General features: G+C 41.1%; 1 protein-coding gene across 4 annotated transcripts in view; it reads right to left on the bottom strand.

The window, feature by feature from the left end:
• Window positions 1–12,605, bottom strand: part of ARFGAP2 (ADP ribosylation factor GTPase activating protein 2) — a 722,347-nt gene that overhangs the window by 237,741 nt on the left and 472,001 nt on the right. For all 4 annotated transcript variants that reach the window (XM_044082689.1, XM_044082691.1, XM_044082688.1 and 1 more), the window contains 2 exons: window positions 2,340–2,471; window positions 2,105–2,230 (listed from right to left, as the gene is read on the bottom strand). In XM_044082689.1, coding sequence (XP_043938624.1) covers window positions 2,105–2,230; window positions 2,340–2,471 — 258 coding nt within the window. The remainder of the gene's footprint in view (window positions 1–2,104; window positions 2,231–2,339; window positions 2,472–12,605) is intronic.

The raw sequence follows: 12,605 nt of genomic DNA on the forward strand, positions 1-12,605 counted from the left end.
CTCCCACTCAACATTAACTTTGGTTTATATACATACAAATAAATGGTTCCAGTACCATAGCCATGAACTAAAAGGCAGGAAATGCAGTGTAGTGTCCTAAACAGGACTTGTAGGCAAAACAGGTCTCTCAAAGAATCTCAGTTCTTTGGAATAGACTTCTCTTAAATATAAAACGCCTTCAAATGCAACCTGGATGAATAACAGGGAAAACTTGGATTTACCCCTGCTCTGAAGTCTACTCGAAACTTCAAAGAAAGAGAAAGTATTTTTTTTTTGTGTTGTAGAGTACTGATGAAATGGAATCTTGAGGCAAGGCTACAAATGATCTATCTAATCAACAGCCAAATATGAACTTAGAATATGATCAGTTTCTAGCTGGAGGTTTAATGTCTGAAAATGGTCTTGAACGGCTTTCAGAATCCTGTAAACTTCTTTCATTTCTTTCAGACAAGCATGAAGAGATCTTTTTTGTTGAGACCAACGGCTCTAAATTGACAGGCTGCTGAAGATTTCTCCTCAAAAATAATATGAACAAATTGTTAGGTACTGGATTTCAGATGAAGTAACGTTATTCCAATGTCTGACATATCTGTCCAACACTGAACTTCTTTGTGTGTTGATGACAAAAAAATCATGTCTAATAGACTGTTACCACAGATTCCTACATCAGCGAGTCTGCCAGATACCAAATCTTGCATGATGAACTGCACAAAACCTAAAATTCGACAGCTCTCAAACAGTCTTGCCGTGATAACCTGCTGCTGACAGAATTCTGTCAAAGCAGTCAAACTCTGTCTGCTTAAAAAGAAGCACTTTAATAAGCAATGAAAAATGCAAACAAAAAATTACTTGTCTAACTTGCAGGAAAATGCATATCCAGGTACACAATGGAACGCATCCCTCCAAATTGTGGGGGAACAGAGAGGGCACGGGATCTTAGGATTGCCTTTAAAAAAATTCGTGACACTGAGGATATCAGAACTGACTGCTTTGTAACTTACTATTACTTTCAAAGCTTGAGCCAGTACAACTGGCTGTTTTAGGTGCTGTAATAGCTCTATTTCTTGCTATTAAACAACCATCCGGGGGGGGGGGGTATGCTTTGTTTGCAGAAGTATGCAACATAAACATCTGTTAAGTATCCTGATGGTTTTGAATGTCAGCAGCAGAGCTAAAAAACATCTGGAACTTAAGGTTCTTTCTGCAAGACAGTTTCTCTGGAATGCAAAGACGTCTTCTTCCATATTTATGGTTGCAACACAGGAATTTTGCTTCATGGAAGAAAGTAAAGTCTTCAGAGACACCATCTTAAATAATTTTAAACTTATGATAACATCAAGGTTTGACAAATACGGTCTTAACATTCTGTGTACTTCCTGACATATAAATAGTATAAAGTAAAAAGACTTCTGACTAAAATGCAACTAATCCTTCTAATGTAAGGTTTCTTGTATAGGATGTGGGAAAGTTTATCAAACAAGCAGAACAAATATTTCAGATTTCTATAAAGATTCTACTTCATAGCTTTGTTGTACCGTTTGCAAAAATCCATCTGCCTGTGGTTACTTCTTGCCAGAGATACAAGTTATATTTGCCTCTTGCCTCCTAGGATTATTAAGCAAAGGAAAGGGTAAAATGAATGTAGCAATCAGTTCAAAGGAAAGACTTGCTTTCCTTTATCCTGCTTAAGATAACTGACGTGAAGAGAGTTCTTTTTTTCCTTATTTGCAATGTAACTCTTCAGGTGCTTGTGTTATACGAGGGCCACAAGTACCAACCAAGGTTCTATGGCATTCTAATGCAAATCTAGCATGTGCCTTACTAGGAATACTAACAGAACTCCTCAAAAAAAGAAAGAAAAAACTGGCTAGTAAAGAACAACATTTAAAATGGGTAAACTCAAATGTTATGATTTACTGTTGCACAACACCCCCAGTCACATTTTGTTCTCAGTGCTGGGATCAGAGGCAAACTACCTTGATCATTCAAGTTAGCAGGACAGGATCGAATTCACTGTTTTAACATACATTACAGGAAACAAGCAATGCAGTACATGTAAGAAGTAATTAAGTGTGAAAAAAAATAATATTGATTTTGGCCTTACTTAGGGGGCCCAGATGTGAATCCTGTGTCATCAAACAGATCAAGCTTGGAGCGCAAGGACTTGGCTGTGAGCGGAGTCTCTTGTTCGATTACTTGCATCTCTGACAGAATGGAATGAGAGACAGCACTGTAATGAAAAAAAAAACAAATGAACACTAGTTTGCCACACAACAGGGTTAAAAACTTAAAACAGTTAAAGAAAACAAAAATAACTGACATATTCCATAGTCCATTACCTTCTGCTACCCAAGCCCATGCCAAGCCTTTCTGCTTGTTCTCGTTTCTTCCCTTCCAAATTCTGAAGCTTCTTTTCTTCCATTTTACGATCAATCTGTAGCTCCTGGTATGCTAGCCTCATTGTTGTTGCACTAAATACATAAAAAAATTACTGAAGGTGTTAAAAATACATACTTTGGGTATGCAGAACAATGAGCAAGGAGTGTTACTCAAAATGAAAAGGCAAGTCGTAAGTACTGCACATAACACAGTGGGTTAAGATAACCTTCCTAGCATTGTATTTATATTTATTTATTGGGGTAGTGCACTGATCAATACTGACCAATTTCAGGCTCAGCCCAGGCAAACAATACTGAATACTGCATCTCCGCAGCAAAACAGGGAACATTCCTCACTAAATGCTCCACAAAATTAGTTGACCGCTTCCTACTCTACACTACCAGACTGAAAAAGAACACTGACTTATGACATTTCTTTGCTCTAGCTAACACCTACCTTAACAGTGAGAACCAAGATAAAAAAAGGAACACTTGGAATGCTCATTTTCTTAGTCTATAACTACACAAAAGCCTCTACTTAGTGCCGCTTTGTCCTAACAATTTCCTAAAATTGGTCACATGCCTTTAAGAAGCTGATGATGATTTTGTTCCACATCATCCACTGAGAAAATAATGAAATCAAAGACTCTCCTCTGTTGAAGACGTTTCTCTCATCTTTCCTAAGAAAATTCCATACTTCGTTTCAGAATATAGCCCCACTTACAAGAAGAATTTTCCTTTTTTTTGATGGAGGACACCTGAACCTCTCATCTAGACTCCACAATCAATGACAGATGGACTTCAAGGTGAGAAAGCAAATGCACTGAAGCCAACTGCAACTGAGTGGGGCTACATTACACAGCAAATCAATGACTGCCCGACTGATCAAACAGCAGCTACGGCCATTTCATTCAAATCATCCTCTGTACCAAATCTTTATTGCCACTTTACTGACTGTATATACCTCAAATGTCCAACTGTAAGAAAATAAAAATATTAAGTCACAGAAATGTATTACAGCTTGTTTTACTCAAATACAAGCTATATTATACACTGTTCAAATGTAAGCAAAGGTCAGTAAGTTAGTGTCATTTAACAGATTGCCTTTGCGTCCACCAGTTACAGTCACTTTACTGACTATGTACACCTTAGATGTACAATTACGAGCCTGGCAAGCTCCACACTGCAACTGATACACTACTTGGTTGGGAAGTTAAGCATTCATGGAAGCATACATGCACCTCCAGTAGGCAGCAAATGAAGAGCTTGCAAGGTTGCTGTGGTGTTGAAGGGGTTACGATACATTCAACAGCAGCAGCATGGCACTTCTCCAGCATCCTCAATCCCCTCACTGGCCCTGGGTGTAAACTGGGCTGAGCCCAGGGAAGGCTAAGGCAAGTCCTGAAGACACTGAAGGAGAAGAGCCGTTAGCTGAAAACCAGTGCTTGGAAGGGGAAGCAAACATAAAAATAAAAAAATAGCCTAGATGAACTGGCACACTGTCCTTCAAAGCTTCATCTGATGTGCAAGACTACATCCTCAATTGATTTCTTGATTTCACTGTGGTATTTAACAGTGTGCATTAGGTAACTGATTACTCTAAACCCCAAAATGAGCACAAACTTAGTTACAAAAACTACTGTCACTGCCATTTGGGAGCATATTAAGATCTGGCAACATAATGGATCCTTTAAGGAAACTACCACTCGGTCCATTTTTGAAGAAGCATTTATAAGCGTCTTGCATTCAATAACATCAGACTTTCAGGGAGCACACTGGTGGGAATTTGAGACTAGAAGACCCAATTCAAAGGCATCCTCAGACATCTGGACAATGGTAGAGATAGCCATGGGATTGGATTCACCATTGCCCAGCAAGTCTAAGTATACTGTTTTTTTGAATTTCAAACACCTCCTGAAGACCCCACATAAAGCATTCATGCACAAGATTTAAGGTGCTGACAAACTATGCATCTTCATCAGGGAAGCCAGAACAAACTGCCTCTTCATTATTAAAAATGCAGCTCATCAGAAAGATCTGGGAAGAATAACAATTTTTTTCCTTCCAGCTCACAATGAGAAGATCTGAAGAATCAGATGGGAAAATTCCTTTTTTTCCTTAGAAGCAAGACACTCGACACCAAAGGGTTGCACAACTGAGCTGCTCTTCTTTGAGGTCACAACATAAAGTGAATCTACCGAAATCAATCACAAGTTGAAGCACTGGTATATAGACTGCATCCAGGACTACAGAGGCTTAGTGTCTACCTTAGGGATGGAAGGCAACATTCATGAATTTAACAAGCAGGTCCTGCTCATGTTGATTTCTTACAGAAACTATCAGATTATCTGACATTTAACACTTCTGGATGGTTGACAAATTCTGGAGGCGTTGACATTTTTTTTGCAAAAGCATGGAAGCTAATATCCAACTGAGATACCTTCGAAGCCTGTATGAAAGCCAACAGTACAGTTGCATTTCCTTCTACTGAAGGAATCAGGACAGGCAGATTTCATACTAGTGATGTGGGGCTGGGCTACACAAGGTGGAAACTCACTGGGACCATCTACAAGTATGAGCGGGACAAACTGCTTCCCCTAAGACTTAATTTTCCCTACTACATATTATGAGAATCATTTTTGGTTGTTCCATTTCCAAAGTATTTCTGGACTGAGGGCCACTAGCAGCAAGTTAAACTTGCCCATGACTAGCAAGGATCAAGGCTTCTAACTTTTTCTGCTCCAGGCATATCAAGAGATTTCTAGCTTTATTTTCTAAAGCCCCACACAGTTCAACTTCGTCAAGGGCAGATCATGCCTCCTGAACCTGGTGGATTTCTTTGAGACAGTTACTCAGGCTATAGATAAGGGAAAGGAGGTACACACGGCTTACCTTGACCTTGCTAAAGCATTTGACACCATTCCACATTCAGGTATTATTGATAAGCTCACCAGCCTGGGCATAAACCCTTACGTCACAAGACGGATCGCAAATTGGCTCTCAGACAGATCCCATAAAGTAACAGTAGCGGGATCTATGTCCGAATCCAGACCAGTAACGAGTGGTGTGCCTCAGGGTTCTGTCCTGGGGCCCCTCCTGTTTGGCATATACTTCTCAAGAAGTACAGGCAAGCACAGAAGAGCTGTGGCTGACTAAGTTTGCGGACGACTGCAAACTGGGTGCTGTAATACAGTCTCCGGCCGACATGGAGATCCTCCAGAAGGGCCTAAATGAGACTGATGCATGGTGTCAAAGCCATGGTCTCAAGCTAAATGCAAAAAAATGCGAAGTAATCCCCTTTGGAAAAAACGGAGTACCCGCAAACTACAACATAGGAGGTAATCCCCTGAAATCTGAATAAGAAATAATTGATCTAGGGACCCAAGTAGATAGTCAGCTTTCCTTTGACAACCATGTTGCCAAAGTGGTTAGAAAATCCTTCTATGTGACCCATCTGATCATGAAAGGATTTGCATCAAGATCTAAGGATGTAATGGTGCCCCCTCTACTCTTCCCTCATCAGACCCATTATTGAGTACAATGCACCAACTGGAATGTACCTGGCTAGACATCTCCAGCAGCTGGAGAGACCACAGAGGTACCTAACCAAGAGGATTACTGGCCTCAAACAGTTGCCCTATGCAGCACAACTGAAAAGGCTAAGACTGTTCTCTGTTGCATACCGCTTTCTCAGAGGTGATCTCTGTCTAACGTACAGAGCCATGTCCAACCCAGAATTATTGAACATGCTCCATCTTAGCAAAACCAAATCTACTCGAGCTACATGATCTAGGGATATAAACCTCAACATAACAATGAATAGAACATGCTGGAGGGATACATTCCCTTCGCAGAGACTTCCCTTACTATGGAACAGGGTCCCGATCTACATAAGACAGAGCCCCTCACTATCACTCTTCAAGAGGAACCTTGATGAGTGGATGGGTAACAGAAAGTTCACACCGGGGATCACACCAACAGCACTACTAGATAGGGACCAAGGGTACTAGCTGTTAGTACAAGGGTCTAGGGAGCTACTAAAGGGGCGGTGAATACCGCACAATGTGGCTGGGCTAATATATGCCTTCAGGCAGATAGCCCAGTACCAACCTATGAACCTATAAAGTTTTCTTTCCAAAAGTAGCATGGTGCTCACAACAGGACATAAAGTAACACTGAATGAAAGCTCTTTGGCAGAATATGCCCAATTGAGTTGCTCGTTCATTAGCATGTTTTTCTGGAGATATGGACCTCGTGACAAATTATAATTCAAGAAATAAGTACAACTTTTAAAAGTAAAATTAAAAAAAATGTCAATTTAAGATGAGGTAAGAATTCCCAAACTGGATACTTAATACTGGGTGGATGGCAAGTGGAAAGGATCTGATTAACTGAACGCACTAGTGGTCAACTGCTTCTGAATAACGCAGGAGTGGTGTCTCATTTTAAGCCCCATACTGGTCTAACGTCTGATGTGAATGAAAGGCATGGCTCACTGGGGAAATTTACAAAAGCTCTGGAAGTCAGACAGGAAGGGCAGACATCCACCTGTGGCTATTTGCAATGGATAAGGAGTTGCACTACAATGGTATTCCCCACAATGAACCTCTAGAAATTCTCAATTTAAGCTACAAGAATTTCAGAGATGTGCAGACAGTGGCTCAGAAATGCAGGTATTCAAATAAACTACAATGAGATGGCAAGAACAAAAATCACAAGTAAGGAAACTGATCAAGTCTAATTTGAATTCTAAGACAGGAGTTCCTTGTCTCAGAGGTTTAATGTTCACAGTTGAAAAATAGCTCCCAAGCAACTAAAGACATATTTGTAATTGGACCAGTGTTTGGTATTTATATGAAAAGCTTTTTTCCCCTGTAAAACAGAACTGGCTCAGCAAATATTCTGATGAAACAAACAGTAGGGGTGTTACTTCTAATCTATCTGATCACATGCAGCTGCAGGGGTATTTGGATAATTTAGTTCATTGGCCTCAACATTCCTGGATGGGGGTAAACACTAGGAAATGTGTGATTCACTTTTGAAATTCAAACTCTGGATTTCCTTATTCTTTCGATGCTCATATTCTTGCTGATGTGGACTCTGATGGATTAAGGAATTACTGTGGATGACAACCTAAAATGTAATGATCATTTATCTAATGTCCTGAGTAGGTGCTACTGCATATTGCCTAATATTACTCAATACGTAGTAGATGCTGCTACATACCAAGTAATATTAGGCGTTTTTCCAGTAGGTCATCTACAGATCTTTTACTTTTATATCCATCTGTTGTAAAACCTATGATTGAATACAGGGGAAATTAAGCCCACTCAGATTAAGAGACTGGAACAAGTACAAACGGTATTCACAAAACTGCTGGCATGGTTCAATCAACAACCCCCCCCCTTTCCCATTTTCCACAGTAGGTCAGGGTGTCATGGTAGTTGTCACCATCTCTCTCAATTCAATGCCACACTCCTGTCTTCTTCAACACTCAAGCCTGTCACAGATCTTCTTTCTCACAATCCATCAACCTCTTTGCTGGATGCCCTCTTTTCCTCTTACCCTCTTCCTGTTTGTCCCAAATCATCTTCACCCGATTGTCTTCTGCTTTTCTGCACATGTGCCTGAACCACTGTAATCTGTTCTCTCTGATCTTTTCTGCAACTGGTGCTACTTTGACTTCTGCTCTTATATCCTCATGTCTTCATCTGTCCCACAGTGTGCATCCTACCACCATTCTCAGGTGCTTCATTTCCATCACATCTAGCTTCATCTGCTCTGCCTTTACTGCACAGGCTTTGAGACCATACACGGTTACACCACTGTTTTGTACACCTTACTTTTCAGCTCTTTGGCATTCTTCTGTCATACACAACACCTGACACACTATATGCCAGCTGGCTGCAGCCCCTCTGATTCTAGCTTTGACTTTTCCATTCAGACTTCCCTTCTCCTCAACCACCTCTCCCAGATACCTGAAACTATGAACCTGTTTCATTATCTTCCCTTCTATTTCAATTCTCAGCTCCTTTTGATTTTCCAAATTTGCTGCCATTACTACTGTCTTGCCCATACTTAGTTTCATCCCATGTGCCTTCAGTTTTGCATTCCACTACCACCTATCCTTTGCTGAAGTTCTTGCTCAAAGCCTGCCTGCAATGCCACATAGTCTGCATACAACAACTTTGTTGATCTGTCCCCTCCAACCTGTTTGCTAATGTAGTCCATAACCTCTATCAACAGCAATGGGCTTGGAGCTGAATCTTGGTGCACACCCACACCCACCGATCTCTCTTGAGTCGCTGGGTCCTTGTATATAGCTTGCACTCTAATTCTACTAATGTTTTTGGGACTTCAAACCACTTTCAAATTTTCTTTCTCCAAGTTTAAGAATGACCGGTTGGATTCTTTCATCTATAGCTTCTTCTCAGCTGTCTCACTGCAAAAATTGGGTCCAAACTGCTCATCTCCCATCTTTCTTTCTACTACTCTGTGTATCCATTTACCAATCATCCTCTCCAGAACTTTCATGCAATATGACAGGAGTTAGATGTACTGCCCATAGGAAACACTGGTACGAGTATGTTCATTTTTGAGTTGTCTGGGATTTGCCTCTCTCTCCTCACTGGTAAATACCCTTAGGAGCCATCTCTCCTCACTGGTGAATACTCTTAGGAGCCATCGCTCCCCTATCTCACCCAGCATCTTTATCATATCTGCTGTGACTACACCTGAGCCTCCTGCTTTCTCTGACTTTTTATTTTGCTTTTCTTACTTCTTCTATGGTGGGATCCTCCTTTTCTCTCATCATAAAATGTGTCTGAGGCAGTACAGCTTCTGTGGGGTTTTCTTCCTTCAAAAGAGGCTGGAAGTACTCATTTCATCTGCCTGGAATGTGGACTAATGAGCAGGTTGCTGCTGGCATTCCTTATGAAGGATCTCACTTATATTCCTGTCTTTGACTTGTAACCTGATATAGTTTCTTTGCTATTGCAACTCCTTTCTTAGCTTCTTTGTTAGCCAACCAGTATTCCTTCCTAACCTGGTTCTTCTTTACCTCCCACTTTTTCCTGCCTTCTTTTTTGCCTCCCACTTTTTCTGCACCCCTCCTTTCTTTTGATGACTTCCTGGACTTCTGCATTCCACCAACAGCTTTCTTTAAGTAGTCCCCACAACAGCTGTTTTGAAGTGCTTCTATTCTTCTTCAACGACATCTATTTCTTCCTGTTCTTGAGGTAACAGAGCCCTGAAGAATTCTTTGAACTCTTGTACTTTCTCTCCCGTTAACTTCCATGTATAGGGCACCATGTAGAGCTTGTGCTGATGCCCCAGAGCAGTGAGTTTGAGATGGAAACGCACTGCATGTTTTTTGGAGAGGCAGAAACACAGGGCTTCCTTTTTTTTTTTGATGATAGCATCTTGGTTCTGTTAGGGATTGCACGATCCATGCACTCTAAGTGCTTATAAAGTGCATTTGTGTGGGATTCGGCAGTCGTACCTCTATTGTCAGTCTGCACGGGTGTCGTGAAGTTTGGTGATTTAATCTTGCTATGAAAGTGTAAAAAAGATGTAGATCTCTCATCTACACTGGGTACTGATTTTCTTCAACATGGGTATCTTACAAGAAGTAATGGTCTTTTGATTAATTTGGTTAAATGTAGTTCTCAGTATGCACTGTTTTTTTCCATTAAAGTGTAAGGTGCTTGTGGGATAAACTATCTATGGATATTAGACTTGTAAATAGTGTTTCTACTTTTACAATATTTGGATATATCATTTGTGAATAAAGTAGTTATTCCTGGGCTTCCTTATGGTAAACAATAGAATACCCCTATGGGGATGCAGAGTTGTTTCACCATACACCTTGAACAAAGGATGCACAACTCCCATCTGTGAACACTTTTAAGAGAAAGAAATGGCAAGAGGCATAACACACTTGCAAGCAGTGCAGAGTTCTGAACTTTTCAGTTTGTATCAAAACATTCTAGAAGAAGAGATATTAATGGATACATCTGGCAGCTATCATGGAAATTATTTTTTTTTGCCAGATACAGCCATGCATACCCATTTGTTTCATTTCAAAACAGCTATTGTGCCTCATCCAAGCAGATTATTGAAAACACTCAAATTATTAAACTGATGGACATAAGTGCAAATAAGAGTTGTACATTGACCTCTATTCTTGAAAAGTGGTGCCCAGTGCTGTCATACCTGACAAAGTACAGTTGTGTACACTTACCATAAATGTAGATGTTCGAGTGTATTCACTGTTACAGTCATTACATTTGGGTAATCCTGCTGGCAGGTTGCCCTCAGTTGGCCTGAATTCCAAAGTCTTGGGTCCTGCTTCAGTTGCTGTCACCCCTTCCCTGATGTCAGGTCATGAGGGGTATAAAAGATGCAGCCGACCCCATTTTCTTCAGTTTTTCTTGCCCCAGATGTCAGGTGCCCCCTAAAGGGTAACCAAAATTATATATATTTCTATATAAAAACACATGCACCAATATAAACTTTACCTTCATCTACAAGCAAATACATCACATAGGTTGTATAAATCAGAGAAGGAAAGACAAGTTCCGGCAAAAATAAGGGGGATGGTGGGTGGGTAACCTGGACTGCAACAGTGAATACACTCGAACATCTACATTTACGGTAAGTGTACACAACTGTACTATGTTCTTCGTGTTTCACTGTTGCAGTCATTACATTTGGGTCGAGTCCCAAAGCTATGGTTGGGAGGCTGGAGCTAAACAGCATTAGGAGCGGCTATGAGGCCCTGCAGAACTGCAGTGGCAAAGCCTGCCCTGGATTTAGAGTAGAGTGCAGATGATAATGCTTTGTAAACGTGTGTACTGAACTCCAAGTAGCAGCTTTTAAAATGTCTTTGGTTGGTACTACCCTGCGAAAGGCTGCTGAAGTGGCTGCAGCTCTGGTTGAATGTGGCCTAATGCCTTTAGGCACTGGCTTGCCATGCTGTAAATAGCATAAACAAATGCAGTGGCCCATCCACTTTGAAATAGTCTGCTTGGAGATGGCCTTTCCTTGTGATCCTGCAGGATATGCCACTAGTAATTGCTCTGTCTTCCTGAAAACTTTGGTTCTGTCCAAACAGAATCTAAGCTGTCTGTGTACGTCCAAAGAATGCAGAATTCTCTCCCCCTTGTTCTGTGGATTTGGATAAAAAGTTGGCAAATTAATAGTTTGGTTAAGGGCCACACTGGACACCACCTTAGGCATAAATGTTGGGTTTGTCCTCAGAGAGACCCTGTCTGGATAAAAAATGATAAAAGGTTCCACATCCATGAGTGCCTGTAGCTCTGATACTAGTCTTGCAGAAGTTATTGCTAGGAGCAGAGCTGTTTTCCAAGATAAAAACTTTATATCAGCAGTAGAAGCTGGCTCAAAAGAAGGCAGGGTGAATTTTTCCAAGACATACTTGTGGTCCCATGCAGGTATTGGTGATCTCCTTGGAGGCCTTAAGTTTTTGGCTCCTCTGAGGTACTGCTGTAATAAAGGATGAGAAAAGATTGGTGGCTCTGTATTGTAATGAGCCGAAATGGCAGAGGCATGAATTCTAATTGATGAAAAAGATGGACCTTTGTCCAGCATCTCAGTTAAGTATTGCAAAATCTGAGGAATATTTGGTACAGCTGTATCAGTTCCTTGTGTCTGGTTCCAAGCACAAAATCTCTTCCATTTTCCAGCATAAGATTTTCTAGTGCTAGACCTTCTGGCTTCCAAAATGACATCCATCACAGCTTTGCTGAGAGGTGTGCTTTGTATGCCTACATTATTCGCCATGCTGCCAGGTTTAAAGTCCTGAGTTGGCTGTGCAGGATCTGATTGTTTTGTTGTGACAGTAGATAAGGTATTTGAGGTAAGGTTCAGGCTGGGCATTGAGACAAGTTTCTTAAGATCGGATACCAGTTTTGGCGGGGCCAGTCTGGGGCAATCAGTATCATCTTTGGCTTCTCCTGTCTGACCTTTAAGAGTATCTTGGGGAGGAGAGGCAGTGGAGGAAAGGCATATACTGACAGATTTTTCCAGCTGAAAGATAGGGCGTCCACTTTCCATGCTTGTCTGTGATAAGTCCTTGTGCAGAATCTTTTTAGTTGTGAGGGGAGGCAAATAGATCTATGTCCGGGCATCCCCATTTCCTTGCTATCATGCTGAAGACTTGTGGATCCAGCTGCCACTCGTGGGGGATCCATGAGGTTTCTGCTT

This window comes from Protopterus annectens, chromosome 9.part0 (genome assembly GCF_019279795.1).
Source record: "Protopterus annectens isolate FY-2018-M chromosome 9.part0, PAN1.0, whole genome shotgun sequence".
NCBI classification, from domain to species: Eukaryota; Metazoa; Chordata; order Ceratodontiformes; family Protopteridae; genus Protopterus; species Protopterus annectens.